At 37.9% G+C, this 26,934-nt stretch overlaps 2 protein-coding genes across 15 annotated transcripts in view; one reads left to right on the forward strand and one right to left on the reverse strand.

Annotated features, from left to right (window-relative positions):
• Positions 1 to 26,934, reverse strand: part of LOC105835356 (venom dipeptidyl peptidase 4) — a 38,466-nt gene that overhangs the window by 10,255 nt on the left and 1,277 nt on the right. For 4 of the 7 annotated variants that reach the window (XM_028193400.2, XM_028193401.2, XM_012678541.3 and 1 more), the window contains exons 5-6: positions 416 to 642; positions 18 to 92 (exon numbers count right to left, since the gene is read on the reverse strand). In XM_028193400.2, the coding sequence (XP_028049201.2) occupies positions 18 to 92; positions 416 to 642 (302 nt within the window). Of the gene's footprint in view, positions 1 to 17; positions 93 to 415; positions 643 to 1,698; positions 1,757 to 3,219; positions 4,835 to 26,934 lie in introns of those variants that run through there. The other 3 variants (XM_028193402.2, XM_012678543.3, XM_028193404.2) reach the window with 2 other exon arrangements.
• Positions 6,994 to 26,332, forward strand: LOC105835357 (MAGUK p55 subfamily member 6). Of its 8 annotated transcripts, none has more exons than XM_012678546.3 (8): positions 6,994 to 8,158; positions 12,781 to 12,896; positions 19,313 to 19,618; positions 20,184 to 20,420; positions 21,429 to 21,903; positions 21,998 to 22,332; positions 22,553 to 22,627; positions 23,530 to 23,706. In XM_012678546.3, exons 1-8 carry the CDS (start codon positions 8,065 to 8,067, stop codon positions 23,704 to 23,706), a joined length of 1,815 nt encoding a protein of 604 aa, XP_012534000.1. In that variant the 5' UTR covers positions 6,994 to 8,064. The 8 variants fall into 8 exon arrangements, with proteins under 8 accessions (XP_012534000.1, XP_012533999.1, XP_028049206.1 ...); XM_012678545.2 differs by lacking the exon at positions 6,994 to 8,158 and adding an exon at positions 10,519 to 10,630; XM_028193405.2 differs by lacking the exon at positions 6,994 to 8,158 and having other exon boundaries at positions 11,483 to 12,896; positions 23,530 to 26,332.

Here is a 26,934-nt window from a genome sequence, read left to right on the forward strand (position 1 = left end):
AATAATTAATGACTTACTGGTTTGATATTGTAACCAAAGAGAATGTACTGCCTGTTGGCCGAAATAGCTGCCGTGCTGAACTTGTACTTTACCTGAAACAATAATGACCTTAATCTTTAAGAACAAATATTTTCTATTTAATCTAAATATTTTGGCTCGCATAGGAATTTATTTTGCAAGAAATAGTCAAACAGATAATTATGTATCTTGCAACAGTACAAAATGACTCATTTTATGTTTTAACAAAATAAAACTTCTTCGTAAAAAACATAGCAGTTCGAAAGAATATTTCATTTAATGTCTATTGTATAGTATAAATATCAGGATATTTATAAATTTGAATAAATATTAATTGTAAATAAAATTCTTAAAGTTAAGTTTAAAGTTTGCATGGTAAATGATAAAATATTCTTACCGGTAAATTTATTCCATCAAAAAATTGTGTAGTATTCCCTGTTTTTACATCGAAAATAGTAATATTGCCTTTGCTTATGTTTACGATCATAATTTCGTGGTCAGAAATCCACACGCCATTGAAGCCGAATGAATAAAAAACGTGAAGATATGTCTCCTCCAAAGAGAATGGTTTCCTGTACTGGTTGTCATCCTTGTTACGGACGTAGGTATCGTTGACACGTGGAACTATACAAACAGATTTAATACATTTAAAATATGAACAGAATATGGATTAAGATTTATTAAATTCATTGATATTTACAGCACCGAAATTTTTTTAGAGATATCTCAGAAATGTTTTAACTGAAAAGTGAAACATTTTATATAAACATTGAGAAATATGTCTGCAACATTTCTACAACAACTCTGAAGTAGCAAAATGTCCGTGAATCTTGCACTTGAAATTTTATAGAAAAGTTACTAAACACAGAAAAACTATAGCCAATAACATATGTCATATGTGATTGCGGGCTGCCAACTACATAAAATACTCAATACAATAATATTTGCTATTAATGCAAGTACAATGTTGATACTGCAATAGCATATATTATTGTATTGAGTATATCTGTAATTGGCAGCAATAACATATCTTATTGAATATATTACTTTTTTTTTTCAATGAAGGATTACTAATCAAATCGGCAACCTTTCTAAAATATTGCCAAAAGGTTACTGAAATAATTAAACTATTCAAAAATTTATTTTATAAAATTTTCCTATGAATTAATTAATCAGGTCTTTTAATTATTTCTCAACGAGAACTAAACAAAGTTATATCAAAACACATTTTCTTTATTTTTATCTTAAAATCCAATTTTGCGATTTATCTCCGAAAAATCCTTTTATTTGAACAGAGGTGATGCTGCTTTTAAACTATTTTGCATAGTTTTCACTTATAAGAAATAAAAAGTTCACGTCTGTACCATGTACTGCTCGAATTTTCCTAATCGTTTTATGCAAAGAAGCTTTACGTAACATTCAATGTTTTTGAATTTAATAGATTAATGAATATAATAGATTTTAGAATTTTTGTTACAACATTTCATGTTATATAAATCTTCTCAGAATTGTTGCACATGAAAATAAGATCAAAACGATTTCGAAACCTTTCTAAATATTTTCTGCAAAAATCTCTCGGTGCTGTTTATGGAACAATTTCAAGAGTAACGATTAAACTGCATATTTGCCGAGCATTGATTACGCTAACAGTTACGCGAGATATCAAATCAGTTGACCTACCTATCCGTGATTGGCCGATGGTGATCACGAAGGCGCACAGTATTAGAAGTTGAAGGGGCTGAAAGAATTTCAGATTCCGTCAGGATGCGCGCCACGAAAATTCCTCTCGAATTTTTCGTTCCTTCATTACGATTATATACACGTAAATTCAACGAAGTAGACCGAATATGAAACGCAAAAAATTTAGACGGTTAAGTTACGATTATCGTCGAAACTTTCGCTCGTTGCCCTCGTATCTTCGCGAATTCTCAACTTCGGTAACTGCGAAAAAAGCTTCGCTCCGTTCCACGGATCGTTAGCATTTCTTTCGGCCGATGAACATTATTTTTACGACGGGAAATAATCACATTTTCCTCCGCCCTCTAAAATTGAAACTTCGGTCACGAATAAAAAAGCTGTCGACTGACAATCTTGCTAACAATGACACGGAGTTCACTTGGAAAGCTCAATCTCTCTCTGCCATTCGAGCAAAAACCGCCTGACGTCATTTCTACTTAATTGGAGATTGGCATTTTTTTTTTATTTGTCCATCGATTATCAATTACAATTTTATTATTAATGAAAAAGGAAAGTCAAGATTAATGGAGATTAGAATCGTCGCAATGTTGATCCGCGGTGAATCGAAATTGGCGACACAATCCCCGATATCGGAAGAATCGAATCTAAAAATAACTCGCCGCTACGAGTTTAATACCTCGAGCGCATCAACGTGTGCATTCTACGACGCGAAAGAAAAGGGAAGAGACGCGAGAGAAGAGAGCTTAGGCGAAGGGCGATAAATCGAGACAGTTCGGACCCTCGGAACTCTTCCATCCGCGGCGTGCATTTGACGAAAAGTGCTCTCTTTCTCTTTCTCTCTCTCTCTCTCTCTCGCGAACTTATCGACTCGATATGTCGGGACATTGTGCACTGTCCTCCCGTGAGTGAAATCGAAACAGAAGTAAGTCGGATAAAAGCCCTTCCGCGATAGTGGTAGATCGTGAGTTCCGATAGATCGAGACTTATTTTCGCGACCGCTCCCCTTAACTGCATCGCGGGAGAGAGAAAATGGGTCGGGGGACAAGTACTGCAAAAAAAAAGTAGTGTATTGGAAACATATCTCTCTTTTCCTTTTCCTCGAAACGTCCGCTTTGTACGGTAAATATAAGGATTCGAAAACACCGTTACTCAAGATCAGATAAACAATTTTTTTCTGTACGACTTGTTCGAAGACGAAGAGAATCGACGGGAATTAGCAGATTTGAGAAAAGAAATCCGCACGGAGAAAATTTTACAGTAAAAATTATAATAATAGATAGTAAGATGGTGGACCAAGGAAGGAATTATTAAAATTTTTACTATGTTTCTCACCAAATTACTGGTATTTACACACTATTTACGGTCTAATTCTCTGAAATTTCTTCGTATGGTCCTACTATCGTACACAGTAATTTTTACTATAAAATTTTCCCCGGCGATTATTGCAAAACGTAGAATAGAGAAAAGAAGAAGAGCAACCGGTTGTAACGTCGAATAACATACCACGTGTCTCTGCATGACGATGATCTTCGGCCGATCTACGAGTCGCGAGTTCCAGATTACGACGACGATGATCGAGGAGGCCGCTGCTCGCGCGATAGCCGATCTCGCGAGTGCCGCGCTCGACGAGGACTAACATATCGCGTGTTTTCCCGGCGTGTACGCGGCAGCGGCAGCACGTGCCGCTCCCACTTCATTCGACAAATCAGGGACATACCCGCGTATCTGCCTATACGTTTTTATGTTTTCTGCCTTGGACTTAACTGTGCTCTAATATTCGTTGGTGTGCCGATAAGGTGAGCCTCTCCTCACGCAAAGTCGGATTCAAATTCATAGAGATATTGTTGAATGGACCTGATGTTATCTCTCAAAGTTGCAATATTGCATTGAAGAAAGAAATTGAGAGGAAAAGAAATAGGCAAAAATGGATAAAAGCATTATCAATACATTTCAAATACGATGTAACATAACATTGAATTTTTTTGTAAATGAGACAAATGACGGATATTATTAATTGCTGAGTTTCATTGTACATTTTGATGTTATAGTTGCGATGCAAATTTGATTAGTCTGCTTTAACCATCATATCTAATGCGAGGCGGATCTACTAAGCTTTTTAAATATTGTTTTATTTTTTATAGATTTCTAGATATAAAATGTTTAGACAAGTTTTACTTCTTACTTATTTAAAAAAGATACTTGTTCTTGCAACAATTAGAAAGATGTCTAGTCTATTGTTAAAACCACTCAATTGCTATAATAAACGCATAGTATTAAATAATCTTAAAAACTTTCTTTTCTTAAAAGATGAAATTTTAGTCTTTTCTTTATTCGAGAACGATTGAAATGATTCGGTTTGTGACGGCGTGTCGCCTGAGTCATAGACAACAATTTCTTTTCTTAAAAGAGCAGTCGTATAAATGTCTATATTCTGCATAAGAATACATCGTGATCTGTGACGGTGAATAAATTTTTCGGAACGTTCTCTCTCTCCCTTTTGTAAAAGCCCTTTTGTAAAAGAAAATAAAAATAAATATCTTTTTATGTAATGAGGGAGAGAAGTTTGCTGGGACATATAGTTATCAATTATATAATTATTTTGTTACTTTTACATTTAAATAACTATACAATCATTTATGTCTCTATGAAGTTTCGAATCACTGTATACAGGGAAAAAAAACGAATTTTAATGTGAACTAGCTTACGATGCATTTCGCACGATAAACAGTATTATTTTTTATACGCGTAATCGCACCCGCCTTTCTTCCTGAAACGTCACGAATTGATAGGCGCGTCGTTATAACGATAAACTTTATAATCGTAAAAATTGTGCGAATGTCGTGACAGGAAATTCAAAGGTAGCAACGTGGGCGACATTAAAGCTCAACTGACTGTCATAATTATCAAGGTCGCCTGTTATTTAACTACACGCAAAAAAATATCTACGCGTATTCTCGTAAGATAAGAAACTAATACATATGTACTTGCTCGGGAAGTACCGAATATATGTTTATCAATTAAATAGATTAGGAGCTCTCGATTTTATTATCGAGCTTATTTCTTTATCGAGGAAATTCATATTTTATCGAGATAATAATAATAATAATTATTATTATTATTATAAACTCATCCGGTAGATTATTATTTGAATAATTGTAAATTGATCATTAACCCTATTTTAAAAAATCTTGTTTTATTTCTTTGATATATCGTGTTTTTTGTTTAGTAAAATCTAACTGTTAAGAAAAGATAAAAATAAACAAATTTTCTATCGTACCTCAAATTTGATTAAAACGATAACTATTTTTCTACAAAATAAGATGAAATTTCCATAAATTTCCAAAGTATTTAAGTTCAGTTTCTATAATTTTCCATCGTTTTTTTTTATAGGGAAGTGAAATACTGTCTTACAAAAATGGGAAGGAAACTCTATCTGTCTTTTCGTAATTTGATAGAATGAAGAATGATCGGAACATTTGTCGTGACGCCTTCCGCTCTTGCTGTCTAAAACTGCTGTCGGCAATAAAGGCAAAAGGTAACGATTTCTTCATATCGCGAAACACGTCGCTTCGAATATTGCATTGCGCGCGCCAGGCGTGTGCACCGTTTTCAATATTGTGACAATCGAAACGCACAAAGTGTGCATCGATGTCTGAACGCGCTCGGTTTCCTTTAATCTTTTTACATAAAACCTTCTACAATAAAGATGCCAAGCTATCGCACATTTTTCGTTTGGTGCACAAAAAGAAACTATATCACGAAAAAGGAACTTGTGACTCCTCGACTCCCCGTAGGCAATAACACCATCCGAAATAAAAGTCAGAGACCATCAGTTTCCCCGATGTCTCTTTCATCCTCGATTCTACAGCTGTTTCAAGAAATATGTCGTATTGTAGCTTGAGAGAAAACTTTCACGTCTCACGGTTTCATCCTTCGCAATGCCTGCACCCTGGCAAATTCTTCTCTTTTCTTCTTCTTTCACAAATACTTTTTTTTTAATCAACAGCCCTAAATTTTTCGCTTCACGTGAAAGGACACGATTGTCACGATTACAATTTGCGTTGGGAAATCTCGACATAGTTATGAAAAAAAAAAAATCCGTCCTTCCTCTCGTAGCCTCATCGCGTCGCTTAGCAAGTGACACACTTTGCGAGAGGAAAAATTGCTGTTATCATTGTCATCGCACGCGTCCCTCTTGGTCGGACATTATTTCGCACGTAGGTCGTCATCAAATCCCTTACTCGCAACAATCAGCCAATCTGATCCGGTCGTAAGGTCGCACGCACTGCCACATCGCTCTGGCTCGGAAAAAATCATATTTTACAATTCTTATAAAATTTACGAAAAAAATATATTCCACTTCTTGGAGCGCGTCAAACTAAAAAAATTTTTGGAGACAAAACACATTCTTACTTTTGAAGAGATGGCGAAAAGGAAAAAGATGAAGATCAAAATCCGATAAATTCTCTTTAAAGTAGAGATTTCAAGCTTCAAAATAAACAGATTCCAAATACGATAAGTTTTCGCGAAGTTCCAATTATTTGGAATTGAGTGAAATTTTGGTATAAATTTTTGTTGCTTTAATATTGGTGCTAAGAGTGCGTTCGGGGAGACGCTATTAGCGCTACCAGCATCAGTCCATCTTCATTACTCATTAAAAGTAGAACAAGGATAAATTGATGCTGATAGCGCTAATAGCGTCTCCCCGAACGCACCCTAAATGTATGTGTAGAAAAGCAAAGTAAAAAAATATGCTGATAAATGTCAGAAAACGGTAACAATTCTTATTTTAATAATAAGTATTATTTTCGATCGATGATTACGAAAGTCTAGCTTCTTTCGTTTTCTTTTTCTTTTTCATCAGAAGTCTTTTCTGCGCTTCTTTAACCTACCAATACTCCCTACCGATACTATCTTAGCGCACAGAAAGGGGGGTACGTTGTTATTTTTCATAAGTGAAATCCAAAAATAATATATTCAGAAATAAAGTCAGAATTTTATCTCTTTCATTTAAAACCTTTACGTAAGATTGCTCACTGCAGTGTATTGGAGGTAGTCGCCATCTCGTTCTAAGGACAGAAAGTGTAGTGGCGTCACGATCTGAGGTTACCTACTGCCAGGCCTTAGTTCAGTATAATATGTTTACCGCACCTTGGAATTTTGTCTGGTTTGCCAGCAGCTGTTAAAACGCAGCGACATATTTACGGGAGAGGTTCCGAGTTTAAAGTATTAGAATAGAATACATACATTATTTTCTATACATGTGCCGCACACAGTGATAAAATTATATGAAAAGATATTATATCAAATTTTAATTTAGAGTTTAATAATAATTTCCACACGACACTTAATCAAAGAAAGGAAGGTCGACTGGGTATCTTTGTAGAATAGCATGGACAACACGAAACCTGCATTTTATTAAAAGAAAAAAAAACAAGCTTCGAGCTCTCCAATATATTAAAGTACCTCGCAAACAGAGAAAGAGAGAGTTGTGACACAGAAAATATAAATCTTTCGAAGTAAAACTACCTCTATTTGTTTTTTCAACGCGAGTCCTCCCGACGTTCTATAAAAATAGCATTTCGCAAATTCAATAACGTCAGCAGCGAGATAGGAGAGAAGGGGAGGGGGCGAAGCAGGAAATGTATTATCCCGGGGAACTTTCGGAACAACAATTTCTTGCGTCAGCCCTTCTTGGCGCGCAGCCCAGGTGAAGAATATTTGCGACCCTTTCATGGGCGCGTTTATTATCGATCGGACAGGATATAACGCGTACCAGTCGTTGCCACGAGTCGAGGAATTGCCACAAGCAAGAAAGAAAGACAGAGAGAGAGAGAGGGGGGGAGGGAGAGGAAAAGAGAGGGAGACAGATAGGGTGCCACAAAGGCCACCCCTTTCGGACCGACGACTATAAGTACCGGTCGCGGTCGGTTCACGAGGCTCATGTGCGTCCCGCCGCGATCCCGGCGGATACGTGATATTTCGCGTTTCGCATACGCAGAAAAACCAGGTTGGACCAGGGTTTGCCCGAAGTTCCATTTTCGATCTATGAATAGATCCTGATCCGTTTCCAATCGCGCAATAACCGCGATCGTCGTCCGTTCCTCGTCCGTTTAATCGTGCCGAAGACCGTCCGACTCGCCGACAACGAGCACGTGGAAACCTCCTGCGAGACAAGAGGCAAGTGCGTGGTGTACGATGACGGCGATCTCATCGCGAGATCGGTGATGAGTGGTCCACGGGGAATCGAACTGTAATGGCCGGACTCGTGGCAGCGGAGAACCCGAGTGACCGACCGGGACAGATGACGTCGATGTCGCACAAAGTCATCGAGGGAAGTTAACCGAAATGAGGAGGAGCAAATCGCGGGTCATCGGGGACATATGCGGGTGCTCCGCTCTGTCGTCAATCATCCAAAGGAAGGACCTTAACTCCACCTCAGGTGAGAATAGGAGGAAATTTACCAAGCTGGGCAGGAAAAATAAAACTACCGCTTCCACGCTTTTCACCTTCATCATTAGATACAACATTTCTCGTTAAATTTCTGAGACACATTCCTTCGACGCCTCTCTTGCGAGACATTGTAGTATCGTCCTTCCGATTGTAAAGATAATTGTTCGATTAAATCCCGTAGTACCTGTATTAACACTAGTACTTTTAATACTAAAAATAAGGATTAATTACTAGGTAACTTAATACTCCCCAATATTATATTTTTATAGGAGTGTCCTTAAAAATTTCGACGAGTAAATCCAAAGTACTGAAAAAATATTGCCTTGACTGTTCCATATACTACTAACATAATCAATTCGAACGTGGCGGATTTATGAATTTGTCGATACCCGGGCGAGCCGTCCAAAGTTCGCCGACGGTACAATCGATCGTCACGCACGTGTTCTCCGACCGACAGCGACGGAAAACCCCCGCGCGATCGATGACGTGCTTAGCGCGCAACCTTGAACGAGAAAAGCGATCGTTGATCGTTTCCTCCTTTTCGTGGCGAAGAACTCTTCTAATACTTGGACGGAAGCACTTCCGTTGTCCGGCATCCGGATACCAAAGAAATTCTCCTTTTATCGAGTTTATTCCACATTTCTCTTTCTCTTTCCTTATCTTTGTGAAGTACTTCATTTATCTCATTGTCACGTTTTCTGGATATCTTCTTGAAACTAATGCTTTTTTCTCGTTGTTTTTAGCGATTGTTTTTGCCCCTCCGCCGTTTTCTCACATTGCTTGAGAAAATATTGCCAGTTACTAATAATCGAGATCAAACTTAATAGTGAAATAAGAGGAACTATATGTTTCCTTATAATAAAATTAATATTGCCATTAAAAAGCCATTACGAAAATTGCGTCGTTACTCGAAAATAAATCTTATAGACATTGTACTTATTTCGTAATTGTCTCGATCTTAATTGAATTGGTCCTAGTTTCTTCGATTTTATATTAGGGGAAATATAATGTTTTTATAAATAATGTACATAATATGTAGTTTGCTGTAATTGATTACTTATTCAACATAATCGCCATCATTTTCTGATCCATCATAGAAGATACAATAACAATCATATTATTGAATAAATAAAAAATTGAAACAAAACTATACCATTTGCATTATTTATAAGATGTTACTTTTTCATCTCTTTAATAGAATGACCGAAGAAGCTAGAGCGAATTCAATTAAATAAATTAGAAAATAATGGCGATTATATTATTTAATACATAAAAATTATATAATATTCCCAAAACTACATAGTATTTACATTATTTATTGTATAAAAACGACATTACATTACAGCCCTCTGATACTTTTGCAAACCTAGATAACAGTAACTCACGAGTGATATCTCCGGGATATGTATCGTCCACTTAGGGTATGACGAAAGAAACCTCCACGAAGGAAGATCCTGAAATCGCGATCGACACGTTAAACGATCGGGCGCGTAGAGATGTTCCCGCCTCCTCTCTACTTTTCTTCTCTTCTTTCCCGTTCTGTGCGTTCTCTGCCCCTTCCATTGGTCCACCACCAGCCACCAGCTGGTTTGTTTCTGGCCGCACGGACGTGCCCGATCCTTCGTAGAGGCCAGCTTTGAATCTGCGAGGCCAGTCGGCAGCCGGTGGCCGGTTACGTTTCCTCGGTGTGGTCCCCTTCCGATTTCTTCCATTAGCTTCTCGTTTTTCTTCGCACGCTCTCATTTCTTTAGCGTACGATATATTCGGCACGATACATCATTCGTCCAAGGATATAACGAGCGTGGCGGACAGCATGGATTACGTGACTTCGAAGTCGTGTCAACAAGCATTGTCGGGCTTGCCTCCTTAGGTCTCGCCCCACTACCTCGGCAGGGTGCCGGCTTGCTGTCCCCACGTCTGGACCAGGGGCCTCGAGAGGCCCCGGCAGGTGTAAGACAGTGTTTCCATTCACTGCGAAGTGGCAGCGAGGAGAGCAACGACGGAGACGTTTTTTTTCCTCGGCGAACCGTATTAAATGATGAATTAATGATACGATTAATGTTGCAAATGATTTAAGCAGTGACTTACTTAATTTGTGGCGATACAAGGCCAACCCTCGCGAGTCTCAGGTTTTAAATCTCGAAATTGCTTTCCGCGTTAAAGGAGATAAAGTGTCACTATACGTAATCTCAGGACGACAATTTTGCGCGGCAAAAATGTGACGTGGAGAACGCGGTGGAAAAGTAATTATGTGAAAGCGTGAAAATAGTCGCGGCGAAGTTTCGTCGAAATCGGACGAGGACTGCTCGTCAGGCAAGAGTCTCGTGTTGTCGGAGGGAAAGCACGAACCTGAATGTCGTTATCATGGTTTTCTTCGGAAGAAAAGAGAAGCTGGAGGATCGGCGATTGCTGGCCAGCATGGACGCCATGAACGGCTCGATTATCCATCAAAACGATAACGGTAAAGTTTGTTCACATTCGGCTGAATGTCGAGACACAACCGGTCCCGTTATCCCGCGTGATGATGAGATCGTGATTTCTCGTGCACGTAACGAGCGAAAATACAACGTTTCCCGCGAAATTGTCGCCGTAGCTTCCTTGTAATTAAAGAGAAATATTTTCTCACTTTACATGTACATGCGAATACGCATTCTCGATAGCGAGGCATATTTTCTCGAACATCCGGTGGGAGCGAGTGCAAATATTACGCCGGCCGTATATTTTTAATTCCTTCCTTTCCCATTCTCCCCGTCCGTGTTTGCTTTTCCCTTTTATTTTAACGTTAATTGTGAGGCATAACGACTTTCAATTGTCGCCATTTCTACCTGCTCGCCTGTTTATCAGGGCGTAGCAATAAACGATTCAGCTCGTATCTTATGAGTTTTTTAAAATTTCTTTAATTATTTAAGCAGATCAGTATTAATATAGTACAATCTATGTCAAGTTTTCGAGAAATATCCGTTTCCGATCAAAGAAATGCCCTTTTTTGACCAAAGTGAATCTTAATGCTTAATAATCTTTAATTATAATTATATATAATTTTACATAATTAAATATATATTTTTTTTAAATTATAATTTGCTATTATACAAATTATCGCTATTATACAAATATGCATAGCGTTTTTATTTTTCTATTTGCACATTTACATGGCATTGCTATGCAACATTTTATTATATTGCTGCTTTTATGTGATTCAGTGTCGATGTTAGAACAACAAGCATAAAAATATATTCATTCGATTCATAGGCATGAAAACCGGCAACATATCCCGTACACGCTGTGCACTCTCTCATGTTCCCAGTGCATGCTTCAGTGCTTTATAATAGCATACATTTATCATTCATACGCTGCATAGTTAGTGCAGGTTATTATTACATAGTCAAGTAGCTTTTCATCGAGTAGTTCCAAATGTGTCGGTGCATAATCAATGGACACAAGCATTTTATATGTAAACCATGCAAAAGCCGCGTCTCTAAAACTCAGAACGAATTCCGAGACGTACATTTTCTAAATATATATTTGTTTCGCTCGACCAATCGTAGAAACAGTAATCGTAGGTAAATTATGAGATAGAGAATATTTGAATAAAGAATATTCCAATGGATTTAAAGAAGTAGCGGATGTATCGCGATCGATAATATCGAACCGCCAACAGGTGTAACTTAAATGGAACATGATAATAATGCCTAAGAGGCCTTGGGAAGACGTACCACTTGTGGTCGCGAATAGAAGTGACGTTAATTGAACGCTCTTAGATATGTTATTTAACAACTTTACACTTCCTCGCGAGGCTCTCGAGCTCGCTCTGAATAACTTTCAACCTCGTTATACACTCCGTGCATTTTTAATTCCGCGTTTAGACGAATGACGATTCGCCGATAAATTCTCACACTGGTATTTTGTTTGTCATACGACAATTTTTTTTATTGTATTGATTGACTACGGAATAAAGAAATTCTTGAGCCTCTATTTTGTAGCTAATCAATAACGCTTAAAAAATTTATACAACAAATATATGTATTATATAGTATCTCTAATTTTCAAGAAGAGCTAATCACATATTTTTTTTTACTATGCGTAAGATATTTTGAAGTTTCGAGAAAACAAAATTTCTTATACGATCAGTCCATAAAAAGAAACTTACACTGATCGAATCGATTAGCGAGTTCTCTGGATATCCTTCAAAAGTCTTCCAAGCTCTCACCTACGTTATTCACGTGCATTTGTCCGTTCCATTTTATTTTATTTTATTTCGAAAATTATTTCTTTTGCACTCGATCTTTTAGCTTGTCAAAAGAGAAAGAAGTCGATGAACAATAGAGAAATGTTCAAGAGTCGAGGGAGATTTCCGCGTGACAGCCTCGGCCACCTGTAGCTGACGATATTGATCGGGCCGAAAGATGGCCACGCCCGGGTTCACTCTCGCGTCGCTGCGTGCCGGCATCCCGTATTCACCCTCTTTCAGAGTTATCTCCTTCTCTCCCTTTCTCGGTTGTCGCCGCCGTCGGTGGCCGCATGCCGCACGCGGCGACGCGCTGTTCCCAACCCCCGACGCACACATTATCCCGCAGCTGATTATGAACGAGTGCGTCGTCGTTACTGTTCCAGCCGCGTTCATGCACGTGCGCGACAACATCGAGGAATTGGGCAAAGTCGCCGACGACACGGACCTGCTGTTCCTGAAGGGCCTCCTCGACAGCCCGGTCGTCACATCCCTCGTGAAGGTGAGTGATCCTTATCTCGAAATTAAGTCGCGACCCGAGAGACCGTCTCGCGACATTCCTCGAAAAGCTCTTCATTGTCTCCTTTGGCTTTTTATTCGTCGGTAAATTAGATGTAGAAAAAAACGCCAACAAGAATATTTTATCGTCAGTATGTTTGGATTTTCCAAAGTGGAATGCGAAAGAAGAATATATACTTAGAAAAAAAATGTCTGTTTGAATAAATTTTTTAACTTGATTAAATTTCTTTAGTTTAAGTGTTTATAATATATTTCAGTTAAATATCAAAATAAGTTAAAGTTCAAATATTTTATGTATTTAAGTTCAACGTATAAATGATTGGACTAAAGAAATTTAATCAAGTTGAAAAATTTAGTCAACAACTTTTTCTTCTCAATGTGCCCAAGCAGAGCAACAGGTCACAATAATGTCAGAATGATGTTAAAATAATTCGTGAATGATTAAAAAATGATTTAATAATTATTCAAGAATCATTGACATCATTATTTAAACATTTTTTGGTAACTTTTTCTTGTACTTGAGTGTATCATATTCGATTAAATTTTCTTTTTTCTGTACATGAAGATCCTTTTCTTTTACTTTTAATTTCCTGTTTTTATCGTTCAGCGTTGAATATGAGAAATTCTAATGGGGAAACGATGTCAATTCGCAATTTTCTTTTTCGCCGTGAAAGGGTCGTAAAGGCGAGTGGATATCATTTCGGTCTATACACATTTGACGCGCACAGTATCGAACATCTGTGTTCGTGTGCTCATCAAACGATGTTTGCTATGATCACAGAAATTTATGAGACACACGGATCTTCTTGCGGTTGCCCGCAGTATTCCAATTCAATTATTGTCACTGAATGAGGAGAAAAAAAAATCGAAACGGCCGCATGAGCATTCTGGCCGTCTGCCCGAACAATCCGTGTGTCGTTGAACCGTCCAGGTTGTGAACGTGTTCGCCACGTTAATGGAATCGATCGTTTAGAATGGCGGACGCGCGACCGTAACCGAAATAAACCAGTCCCGGATTAAATCAGGGAATATTTTAGTACGTGGCCACGGAGTGTGTGTAGTGCATGATTCTCTACGAGAAAATGTGCAGTTCTCTAATTTCTAAATATAGTTCGAAATCTAGGTTTGTTCAGCCCCTGATGCTGAGAGAGGAGCGGGGTAGCAATAATTTCGGCATTTATTACTTATCGCCTGTATTTTTAATTTTAACGCAGTATTCTTAGGTCAAAATTCTCCAAAATTTAGGGAATAAACGATATTTTTTTCTGATTAATCTTGTCATTTTTTCCACCTTTTTTGTTGTATGTGCTTCAATTTTGAAGCTTTTTTACATTTAAGAACTCTAAGTAAGTAGTTCATCAATAAAGTCCTACCATTATAATTATATACGTGATATTTTTCGAGAAAAAAAAAGAAAAAATCAGTTGTCTCTCCTTTTTTTTTGGAAAAATTAAAAACACCATACACTATTAAAAAAATATGTAAATTGGCATTACGTGTATATGAGTTTAAAAGATTTTTGAAACAGAAGATAATTCATGAAGTTAATTTCTGCGCAAGTTTCTCCAATTACAAATACTTTTTTTAACATAAAGTGCCTGATACTTTTGACTAAGACCGTATTTGATATTAAACATGATATTAAACAACATATCCTATATTTCGATTCATTAGGATTCTATAGCCCTTCAATATCTTTTACGAAGGGAGGCCCGTCGGTACTCCACATTTTAATAGATTACATAGATAAGTTTTGTGCGTTTAATTTCGGTTTAAGGGAGAGCGGATAGCATGCTCGCTGGAATCCGATCGAACCGCGTGCTCTTCCGGCGGGGGTCGTACGGCGCGCCGGAACGGAAGGGTCGAGGCTCGTTCATCACTCAGCATGGGGAAAAAGAGGGAATTTCGGGAACTAACGCGCGTGCCAAGCGCGTTAGTTTTCTTATTTCTCTTCCTCGCCCGTCTCCCTCTGCGTGCCTTCACGTATCTACACCGTACGCTCGAAACATCCGCGCGACACCCACGCTATTTCGGTCGCGACACACTTCCCGCGGTCGCGAGAAGAGTCACGAAGAGAGATGGCCTTCGACACAAATGTTACCGGCGATGGCCTAGAAAAAAAAAAATTATTACACGATATGGAATCACAATCGGATCTTCTCCTTTCCCTTATTCCATCTCAAATAAGAACTTGTTTATTCTGTCTGCTCGGCATATGTACAGCTTCCTCTCGACAAGGAAAGCCACGGGAGAGTCTACATTCCCGCAATTTTCTACCAAGCACGCAGGTAAAACACGTGCACCACGGCAGGTAGAGAACGCCTGGTGTCGGGTAGCCGTTAAAGAGTCGGTTCACGTCTCCCGCCTTTTACGCTGAATCGAGCCAACAGTGGAAAGTGCTGACGAGCGCAGCAGGGCGCCCGCGTCCTTTGTAGAAAAGCCAAGTCGAGAAACCTCGCAGAGAGATCATCCAATCCAGATCCGGATAATTAGTCGATTATTGAGAAACGAGATGGCGGGGAGAAGGGGAGAGGGAAGAACGCGCTTGCCAGACTTTCGACAGCCGATAATCACCTTAGATTAGAGAGAGAGAGTACTGCCAGCTCATCCCGTATGAAAAATTATAATCTGCGTGTGAGAGGGATTGAGATTTACGGTTGCTCAATTGGCGAAATTGCCATTTCTCTCCTTGTAATGTAATAATTACGGGTAATTGGCTGTGATGACCTCGCGGAACCTCTTGATTGGGCGTAGGTCATAGGCGCCTGAGAGCGGAGTCATCGCTCGTACACGTCGCAGAAATCCAAGCGCAGAGCATGCGTACGAGGTAACGTGTTTTATAAGTCGCCTAGCGTGTACGTACGACGAGACGACGTATGTAATTTCAGTCGGTGAGTCGGCTTTATGATCGCGCGCTGGAGGAAGTAGGAGAAACGTAACACATGCACGCACGTGGCATATGTGTCGATCCGCGTATGTGAATGACAGGACTGTACGCTGGACACTCGGCCGTGGCACTTATCAGATACTCATATCTTTTTCTTTTTCTTTTTTTTTTTTTAATTTTGTTTTTACCCCGATTAAATTTTCCGCCGTTCCAATAAATTTATATACAGAATTATTTTCGATGGTCCTTTTTTTCTTGTATTGTGAATACCGATATCGAATACCGATTTTGCTGATCGCTACGTGTCGTGTCCCGCTCAATTGTTGCTGGACGCGGCAGTTACATCACTCGGCTGACGTTGTCGGTTTGTAACTCGACTCATACAAATTGCTGAGTCTACAAAACGGTGACACATTTAATGACGGAGCGTTCAAGTGTGCTCGATTGTTAAATAATCACGCAGTTTCCGTCGACAAAGAGAGCGATTCGTCTTTTTCGAGCTAAAGTGTCTTTACAACTCGGTTGTTTGCTAAACGTTGTTCTCTCCGCCTGTCTAAAATCTATAGAGTGATTAGTTCGTTCCAAAGAAGGCTTTTCCTGAATACCTGTACTTCTCATTTATACAGCTAACAATCGGTACGAGTGTGACGTCACTAGTACGACATCACGAGATTCCTCACTGCGAGTCTGTCACGAGGTTAAACCATTTTCAAGAAACTGAGAAAAGGAATATCGATGTCATTTCTATTGCAACTATCCTAAATAGAATCACTGATAAAGGCTCGCAAACGTAAGAAAGTAAAGGTTTGATTTAAACCTTTGGATTAATTAGAAGACGTGGACTATAAAATTGTGCTAAGTTAATGGACCTATGCATTTATAATCGCGTAAACCTAATTTTGATAGATTAATTTGCGAACTCGAATAAAAACGGGAAATTCGTGATAATTGACAAACTCAATAAAGGGAACATGCATGTGTCCGAGAAAAGCGAAGCCTGACGACACCCAGAAAAGACACGTGACTTCGCTCGGTTTTTTACGACAACCTTGAAACGGTGGCGCCCGGACGGGCGAGCTACGCTCCTGGAGTGAACGTAGCAGAGTGTTGCATGCCAGGAGAAGGAAGGGCCCCCACCTGTTTCAGAAACGGCAGGCGACTCGCCTGAACGGGCTGCCTACGCAAGGAGGGAGGCCAGGCCAGGCCAGACGACGTCAGTAGGCGCGGCAGAGTTTTCTGACTTGCCGCTCATACGAGAGTGTCGCGCGCGTAACGTAAAACAAGCGCCCAATCACCCGAGCACCACCCTCCCGTCAGCATCCTACGTAGTCGCTTCTGCCACCCCGTGCGATAGATCTGGTCTACCCTCCATTCGAGGCCGGGGCTCTCTCTCCCTCGCCGATCGATACCACCGCCACGGGGGCACCGACCACGTCCAGTTAGAGCCGCTAAAGCGTTAGCTTCACCAGTTCACACGGAGCACCGCGTCGCGACTCTTTCTCCAGGTGAGGAACGCGGGAAGCGTATTGTTCGTGAAAAGGGGGTGTCTGATAGAGTAAGCGGAAGATCACAATCATCCTCAGTTTCTCACTGCCCCGCTTCCAGTGGAGTGGAAGCCGTAACTGTTTGCGACGGTGAAGTGCGACCGATGAAACATTGAAGTACCGTTAGTGACGCGATAAACGACAGAATGGTCTGAGAGATCCGACAGGACCAAATGGATTATCTACCATGTCTCGAACCGGAATAAACTTGATAAGAAGGTATCGGAGAAAAGAGCGCTCGAGCTGCGATAGAGCAAGTCGAAGTCACCTCAACGTACGGATGAAGAACAAGGAGACTCACTCGCCTTGCTTCCGCCGATCGTTTTTGCCGCGTGGTGCGTAAGGTGCGGCTTTTTCACGGTGATCGCTCGCGCGAGCCTCCGCGAAAAGAGAAACGAGTTTGGAGACGCGGATTAGTCTCGCTAAGGATCTCCGGAGCAAGGCGGATAAATAAATTCCGCGCGGCTTTATGGTCCGTAAACACAAGTGCGGCACGCCTCCGCTGATGCTCGCGTCCCTCCTGGCGCGAGATACGGGAGCATTCGGTTTGCGCGAGAATCCGTTTGGAGTAAACGACGGGAGAACGACAGCCACGGGCGGGCTTGATGATCCGTGACGGAGTGCGTCGATAAATCTCTCGCGTGACGGACGTCGATTTACGAATTTTCACGTTTGAACCTCGCGTGGGCACGTGGGTGAGCGCGCGTCGAGTAAACAAATCGTCGAGCAAACACAGGAAGTCTTGACGTCGAAAAATTTTGCGGTGAAACGCAACGTCGCGGCACCGTCCCCGTTAACCTACCGGGAGAAATTATCTCGCAACGCGCCGATTTCGCAACGCACGATTTCGCGGGAGCACGTACGATGAGGAAACACACACACGCACACACACACACACACACACTTTCTCTCTCTCTTTTTCTCTCTCTTTCTCTCATCTGACCGGCAAAGCGCGTGTATATAATAATCTCGCTGGAGCTCACGATTCTCGAGAGGAAATAATTTAACGATGAATCATCGACGACCTGCAACGACAATATACATTTGCGCGACATCGTGTGTATCTTGGATTCCTCGTTGCTTTACAGTTGCATTTTTTTATGGGAAAGCAGCCAGTTTCTCTCTTATTGCTAGATCTCTTTAGGTCTTAAAAAAGATTGCGCGTCGCATTAAAGCTGTGCTCATTAAAAGGGTCAATCTATGAAGATTGTCTGGATATTCGGAAGCAGTGCCGTCGAACGAGTCGGCATGACCTACTTTCTCAATTACTCGTTTACTTAAACTCTAAACTTTACCCGCTCCGGATAGGGTGGGACTAAATGTCATCCGTGTCGATTAGATTAACTCTAATCCAATTAAACTCCATCATTGCATGTCACATTGATCATTACAACGTGCTGGCAACATGGATTTCTTTCCAATGTGTTCCACAATTTGGAAATTCTTATAATACAGTTTGTTTATGATTTTCAACTATACGCGTTTCACGAAATATTTTCTTTTTCTCAAAACTGAACAAATTGCATTCAAAAAAATTTGTTCATTTAATAGCACACATTTCAACTTACTTCTTTCTTGATCGATAAAAATAGATTGAAATACCGCATACTATCTCATAAAAAATTTAATAGAATCCTAATTCGACTTTCATGGACCAACAAGAGCTTCTAAATAAATAAAATAAATGATTATTATTGTATTTTTACAGATTAAAGTGATCAAATGTGAAACAAATAATTGTGAATTTACAAAATGTAATGGTAAAAAGAAAGAGAAAATACGGTCAGGAAAGCATTATTCGACAATTGGAAAAAAAGAAATGTTATCATGAATTGAAATTATCAACGACGCGCACCAGCGTGAAAGAGATAGGGTTGCGTAGGAATCACATTTCTAAGACTCGTGTGAAAAACCAGTTTTTAACAGGTCCCGATTTAAAGTCCTCCCTCTTTTTTGTCTGCGTGCCAGGTGCAGGAGCGTCTCGAGGATCCACCGGTACCTGTGGAACCAGTATGCTCATCCGTATGTGACATCGTCGACGAAGTGTGTCACGCCTTCCGAACCTCCAGGGACCCGCGTGCTAGGGAGCTGGTGAATCTTCTCGGTAACGCGCATTTGAAAGCGCTCTTGGAGACACACGACGCGGTTGTGGAACGCAGGGAAGAGACGCCTTCTAAATCGCCCGATCCGTCCGCGTCGACGATGCCGACGAACAAGAAGGAGGAGATGCCTATCAGGGTGGTCGGTCTTCGAAGGCAACCGGATGAACCCCTGGTAAATGTGTACACAGTACGAAAAGAAAAAAAAACAAAAGAACACGATAAAAACCAACGTTGTAATTACTATCAAATTAACATTTGACGATATAATGAATTAAAACACACGCAAATCATAAAATATAATTCATATTATAAATATCAATAAAAATAAATATTAACAATGAAAAAAATTAAGAATATATTAAACATAAAATATATTAAATATACTATATTAACAATAATAATTAAAATTATATCTAAAACGAGATTGAAAAATTTATCGCAAAATAAGCTCCTCACGAATTAGCCCCGCCAGATTCGCCTATAAAAGAGATGAGAATACCACTTGCAATTCGTAAATAAGAGCGAACGTTTATTTTTATGGCATGCCATGTGTTTTAGTGATTGTCTGCTACTACGCGCTTCGTTAAGGTACCCGCGCCCCAAAATATGGTTACAAATTATCAGCGTTTGAGACTTTGATCGTTACATTCGAAAGAGCTTGCGAATGAAATTACTCTTTAAAGTCAACATAGTCAGGACAAGGGCAATACATTCATTTTCATGCCTCATTCTTCTAGGGTTTGACGGTGCAAGTAGATGAGTCTGGAAATTTGATCATTGCCAGGATTCTTGGTGGCAGCACGGCGGCTCGTCAAGAACTCATGAAGACAGGTGAAGTGATACTCGAGGTCAACGGCAAGAGAGTTCGAAATCCCGAGGAGCTTCAGCAGGCGATCCAGGACGCCAAGGAAAATCTATCCCTGAAATTAGCTCCGGGTATTGCTTCGGACGTGAATCGGCCTATCAAGTCTACGGTGAGTGCTGCCTTAGGTAAAAATTTTTCTAAAAATTTTTACATAATTCAAAATTTTCATATTTTAAAGATATATGAAGATTTTTAATTAAAATATTTTAAATTTTATCTGATTTCTTTTCAAAAATTATAGAATAAGAAATTTGAGAATTTTGGAATTCGCATATAAAGATTTCTAGTAGAGAGAATAAATTTTTTTATATTGTTTCATATTTTTCAGATTTTGTAATTTATTTTTAAATTATAGGATAAGAACTTCTTAAAATATATTGCAATTTACATATATGAAGATTTCTAGAAAAGATGCTAATATAGCTTTCATACTTTTTCATAATTGCTCTGAAAGAAATCTTTTTTCTATTTTAATGAGAATGAACGAACAATATCAACAGATGACCACAGTAGTTTTATTCGTTGTAATTAAAAAATTGGATAGAATAAAAGCTTCAAAATTACGACATTTCTCAATTATGTCAATTAGGTAAATTATAACGAAATGATAATAAAGTAATGTTTTGCAAGTCAGCCCCCAAAATTGGGCTTTAAAATCGAAACAAATGAAATATTTTAACAATATAATATATTAAATACTATATCTTAATACAAATACTTGTCTAATAATCCGAATTAATTAGTTTAAGTTTACTTATATGTATATTTTATCTATCTACTGTGTTAATCTAAACAAAAATCTGAAAAATATTTTGTCAAATTATTTCTGAAAAATCTTATAATTAAAAAAAGCGAAAAAATTTTCTGAAAAAATATTATAAAATTTATACAGAAATTCTCAAAAATTATATAAAAATTCTGAGAAAAATTTTCATTAAAGGCTGCGAGCTGTTTTTCCATCTCAATACCTTTAGTAACAGCTACATTCTCATTCGTTCTCCTTTATGGCGCTCATTCGAGCATGGAGAATACGATGTTGGCATCGTAATCGCAGAGCAATGAAAATTCATAATAATTCCATCGAGGAGCCGCCTTCTGATTCGATTTATCGTTGCAGAGTTACATGAGAGCCCTCTTTGATTATGATCCCTCGGAGGACACGCTTCTACCTTGCCGAGAGATCGGTCTACCCTTCCAAAAGGGCGACGTCCTCCAGATCATCGATCAAGCCGATCCTAACTGGTGGCAGGCACGAAGAGTGGAGGGCGAAGGTCTGGGATCACCTGGGCTGATACCCTCGCTCGAGCTGGAGGAGCGCAGAAAGGCGTTCGTACCGCCTGAGGCTGATTTCGTTCACAAAATAAGCATCTGCGGCACCAGGATATCCAAAAAGAAAAAGACGAAGATGTACCAGTCCAAGTCGAATGGTGAGTTTGACAGCGCCGAACTGCTCCTCTACGAGGAGGTCGCGCGGATGCCGCCATTTCGACGCAAAACTTTGGCTCTGGTCGGTCCGCGTGGCGTAGGTCGACGAACATTGAAGAACAGGCTGATTAACAGCGACCCCGAGAAGTTCGGCACTATCGTACCATGTAAGAACATTCAATCAATCACTGCGTTTCACATCTATCGATGCAACGGATAGCCTTGATTATCATATTGAGCGGACGTGATCTCTCTTTTCAGACACGTCGAGACCGCCTAGAGTGCTCGAGGAGAACGGCAAGAGTTATTGGTTTACTGATCGCGAGTCCATGGAGACCGACATAAGGGAGCACAGGTTTTTGGAGCACGGCGAACACGGCGGACACCTGTACGGCACGAAACTGGACTCAGTGCGGGAGCTGATAAGGGCCGGCAAGATGTGCGTACTGGACTGCAGCCCGATCGCGCTCAAAATCCTTCATAATAGCACGGAGTTTATGCCTTACGTCATATTCATTGCCGCGCCCGGAATGGAGCAATTGAAATCTTTGTACGATCTCGGAAGATCGACCGGTGCCAGCAGTCGAAATCTAACGGTATTCTTATTCAAAATTTTTTGCATCCATTTTTATAAAAATTATTTTCCCATTGTTTTCTATTATTAATCTCTACACTCTCTTTTGAGCTCTTCCTGTTGACTTCATGTGATGCTAGCAATCTATATGTGAAAATCTGTTTGTTTTTATCGTTTACTTTATTTATATTTCAACACTTTAGTGTTAATTTGTTGTATAAATTTGATGTTGGCTTCGCTAGTTCGACCGCCAGAGTTCCATCAGATACAGCTCGAGAAGAGCCAGGACCTTGGAGTCCCTCGCATCTTTGTACGAGGTTTGTATCGCATGGTATTGTTTTATTATGTTATTGTACAGAACTGAAATATTTACCATAATTTTCAGAATTTTACGAAATTATGTATTAATAGTTGTAGATTTATTCACTGCAATATCGCACGACGTATTTCTACGTTTTAATTCATAGAATAAAAATTTTCAATGCTTTTCTTAGATACGGGAGCTAAATTTTCTTAAGCACTCTAATATTACTGCAAAACCAAGGAAAATTAGTGATTTCGTTTAAAATGCATTTCATTTTTATCATGAAACCAACTATCGTACACAGAAAAAAAGAATATTTTTGAGAGTATCATTATTTTTTAAATATTAAATATTGACATGCGATTGTAACGTTAAATAGATAAAATTGCTTACGATACAATAGTTTCATAAAAAATATATATTGTCATTGTACAATAATAGTTCTTATAAGTTAAGAAAAAAAGTATTGGATATAAAATAATGTCTTTTACCAAAAAATATAATTTTTTAAATTATCATCTCTTTATTTTATAAATTAAATAATATGCAAATTATTATCAAAACGATTATCATATAAATCATATTATTGGACTATTATAACATTAAAAACATATAAAACTTTACTAAAATGTATTTTAGTTTTTATATTAAAAACGGTGGTTTTTATTAACTACATATAAATATATCTTAAATAAGATAAAGAGGGTTTTAAATTTATTTAGATAATAGATAAAATTATATATTGTTTTATTTAATATAATTTTAAAATAATATTTCTCTATTGAATATTAGTTTTAATTTAATACTAATGTTTGATACTCTTTTTTTCTGTGTATAAAACATTATTTTAAAGGGAAAGAATTTTGCACAATAAAATATTGAAAGTGAGAAACTGATTGGTGATTCATTTGACAGGAGGATGATCTAAAATCCACGTTAGAGGAATCGGCGGCTCTACAAAGAGCCTACGAGAAGTACATCGACTTGGTGATCGTGAACGAAGACTTCGATGAGACATTCAGGCAGGTAGTCGCGGCTCTGGATGCTTTAGCCACGGAGCATCAATGGGTGCCGGTCAATTGGATCTATTAATCAATTTTTGAACACAACGTATGACATCTATAGAAGACTTGAGGATTGAGAAGGTGGAAGATCTGCGAGGAGCTTTTTTCGCGCGAAAGAAAAATTTTTTATTACTGCCTACATCACGTACGAGATTATACTACCAGGAAGTGATATTCTGCTAATAATAGGTAGCAAGATGTCGTTTATTTGATGTCATTAATCATTTATGACGAACAAATCTATCAAATCTTGACATTGAAGGTGATATCTAAATATGTAAAAATGACATGGATTTGTCACAGCCATGTAACGTCATATACAGACGAAGGAAATACGTCATTATTTTCGTATTTTATACTAAACTAATCACTAATGATGTTACCACTACGTCGTCGATATATCGAGTGATAAATTGATATAATAAAATTTATCACATTGTAAATATATAGAGGAGGAATAAATAAATGACGTCATTATTACATCTTAGGTAACATGACGCTAATAATTGAAAATAACTAATTGACGTCAAAATGACGACAGTTTGTTGCTTGGCCAGACTTTCGTTTGTCACGCGACTAGAAAAACGCGAGGCACACGTGTTGTAATCAAGAGTACAAAGAATGCTACGAATATCTCATGCCGAGCGAAACGATATCGATGCGTTGTCGCGTGAAGGGCGCGATCGAGAATCTCATTATCGCCGTTTATTAATTAAATACACGTTTACGTTAGTTCGTTATAGATTTACAAACGACCCGTTCTGCATAAAATCTCATTAGTTTTATTTTGCAAATTACTGTGTAGGATTATTACATCAATCAGTGGACAAATAAAAAATTGACCTAGTCAATGAATAAATAAAAACTTATAATTGTATTTAAAAAAATTTTTTTTATCAAATTTACATAAAAATTAGATATAAAGAAGCAATGAATTTGCAATATATTATTTTGATATTTTGATATTGTTTTAATATTTTTGTTAAATAATTATTTTTAGTAACGATACTTTCAGCGAAACTGATACAGTAATTCAACGTCAAATTGTAATATATAGAGAATATATAGAGAACCAGTAAATTTTCTCAATTATTCATTTTGCAGCATAGTGATAACAATAGGAAATACTAATTATATATAGCTGTATAAATGAATATTCGGCCTTTTTAGCACAATTTTGATATTTATTTATTAAAAAAACAAGTAATTACCTAATGTTGAAAGTAATCTTCCTCGCTTTCTATAACGCATTTTCGCCATCTCTCAGCCAACTTTTGGATATCGTCTCGAAAGAAAGATAGCGATTTTGACCGAATAAAGTCATTGAATAAAGTCATTTTTTTACTTCCTCGAGAGATTGATCTGGCGAATCGACCGTTGATGCTGTAGCAACCGCAAAAGGCGATAGTCTAAAGGAACAAGGTCTGGAGAATACGTGATGAGGGAGACTTTCCCAATCCATGTTGGAGATAACTTCCATGGATCGAACAAATCATTTTTTGTGCTACGGCATTTTCTTTTTAATTAGAATGTAAAAAAGGAGACAGTGCCTTGAGTGCTGCTTTCCGAACAACATTGGTTTTACTACTGTTTTTGAGATTATGTCAGTAGTACTATTAACCATTATAGCTTATTTTAAAGCTTAAAAATTGGCGGAAAAAATTTAAATTTAAATAAATGCTATAGTTAATTTAATGTAGAGACCGAGAATTAATTTATACACCTATACTATAACTAGACTTTAGTTACTTATATAACTAGTTATATAATTATAAAAACAACTAGTTATATTTTTTTTAAACGAAGAAAGAAATGCTTCTTATATAACGAATAAAATTATATTGCATTATAGAAGACGTGTTTAATTTGAAGATATTAAAATGTTTATTTCTTGTTGCTGTCTTTTAAATACTTAGAAATGTTTTAACATTTTTGGAAAAGTTTTAAATTGTAAATATTTAAAACATTTATAAGCATTTATAAAACAATAATAAAAGATAAACATTATGATGTCTTAAAATTAAATAATTCTTTTATGAGTGCAAACTGTAATTTTTACTGCCAATCTCGACAACGACTGTAAAGTAGCAACGGATCGATTGATGTGTTAGACCGCCGTCCAGTTAATTTTAGCATACTTTAATTAATTTTAGTTAACAATAATCGCGTACTCGCGGACGATCATTTTACTTATTCGATTCTATTATAAACTTTTTTCCTCGTGAATTCTGTTTCGTGTCTCATTTTGCTATTCGTGCACGCTAAATAATATTCTCGGTATGGAGTGCCTTAATAACGCGAAGCCTATAATATTAATGGGAATTAATGCGAAAAGATCTGCTGTATTGACTTGACAGAGTCTCGTCTTGCATTCGGGGTTTATTAAAAGACAAAGCTAACAATGCCTTTTTTATATTTGACGGACACACGCATATGCATTTACACATATTCGAATCCAACATACACATTTTCACAATCCAATGTACCTCTTCCAAAAAAATCATCTATATGTAGATTTAAGAACCGCTTTGTACGTAATGGATACGTAATAACTATAAATATATATCTGTATGTTAAGTCGAGACGTTTGTCCCGAAGAGCAACTTGATGCACGATGTGGAATAAAGTTTATCGAGCATTTGTTACAAATCATACGACAAATGGATTATTATTTCAATATTCTCCTGTCCTCGCTTTCTTTCCCAGTAAACACCAAGTAATATAACATGAATGTTATAATTTCATACTTAACATTATAAATGTAATATATTGTACGTAACAGAGTTGTATTGTTGAGTGTAAAATTATAATATTGATGTTATATTATTCTGTTGATTAATGCTTATTTAGCTTTAAATAAGATATATTGTATCATTTTATATATATATATATATATAATTATGATATTTTTATATGTCCCTTAATAATATTTGAGCATGTACTCTCCTTAAGAGTAGATTTCTATGGGCCAAATGGGACCTACCTTGTGTTGCTCCTGGTCAAATCTTTTGGCTATATATTAGTCAAAGAATAAAAGACAAATTTTTTTCACCGTCGTACACACAGAGTTAAATAACAACGCCAGCAAAAATTTATCCAATAAAAAATTTTTTACATAAAACACACTTTGCAAAATGTTGAACGCAACTAATCATTATACCTTCAAAATGACATCAAGAAAAATATAAAATGATTATACAGCTTTTTAATTATAATTTTATCTTTTTTTTTGTCATATCATCTTAATGTAATCATG

Source organism: Monomorium pharaonis, chromosome 9 (genome assembly GCF_013373865.1).
Source record: "Monomorium pharaonis isolate MP-MQ-018 chromosome 9, ASM1337386v2, whole genome shotgun sequence".
Classification (NCBI taxonomy): Eukaryota; Metazoa; Arthropoda; class Insecta; order Hymenoptera; family Formicidae; genus Monomorium; species Monomorium pharaonis.

Excerpts from the sequence above, each read along its gene's own strand:
- LOC105835357 (XM_028193405.2), top strand. The coding sequence starts at position 12,573 with ATGGCCACGCCCGGGTTCACTCTCGCGTCGCTGCGTGCCGGCATCCCG. Across the intron at positions 21,904-21,997 it reads GTTCGGCACTATCGTACCAT|ACACGTCGAGACCGCCTAGA; the intron begins GTAAGAACATTC and ends CTCTCTTTTCAG. Across the intron at positions 22,628-23,529 it reads CCCTCGCATCTTTGTACGAG|GAGGATGATCTAAAATCCAC; the intron begins GTTTGTATCGCA and ends TTCATTTGACAG.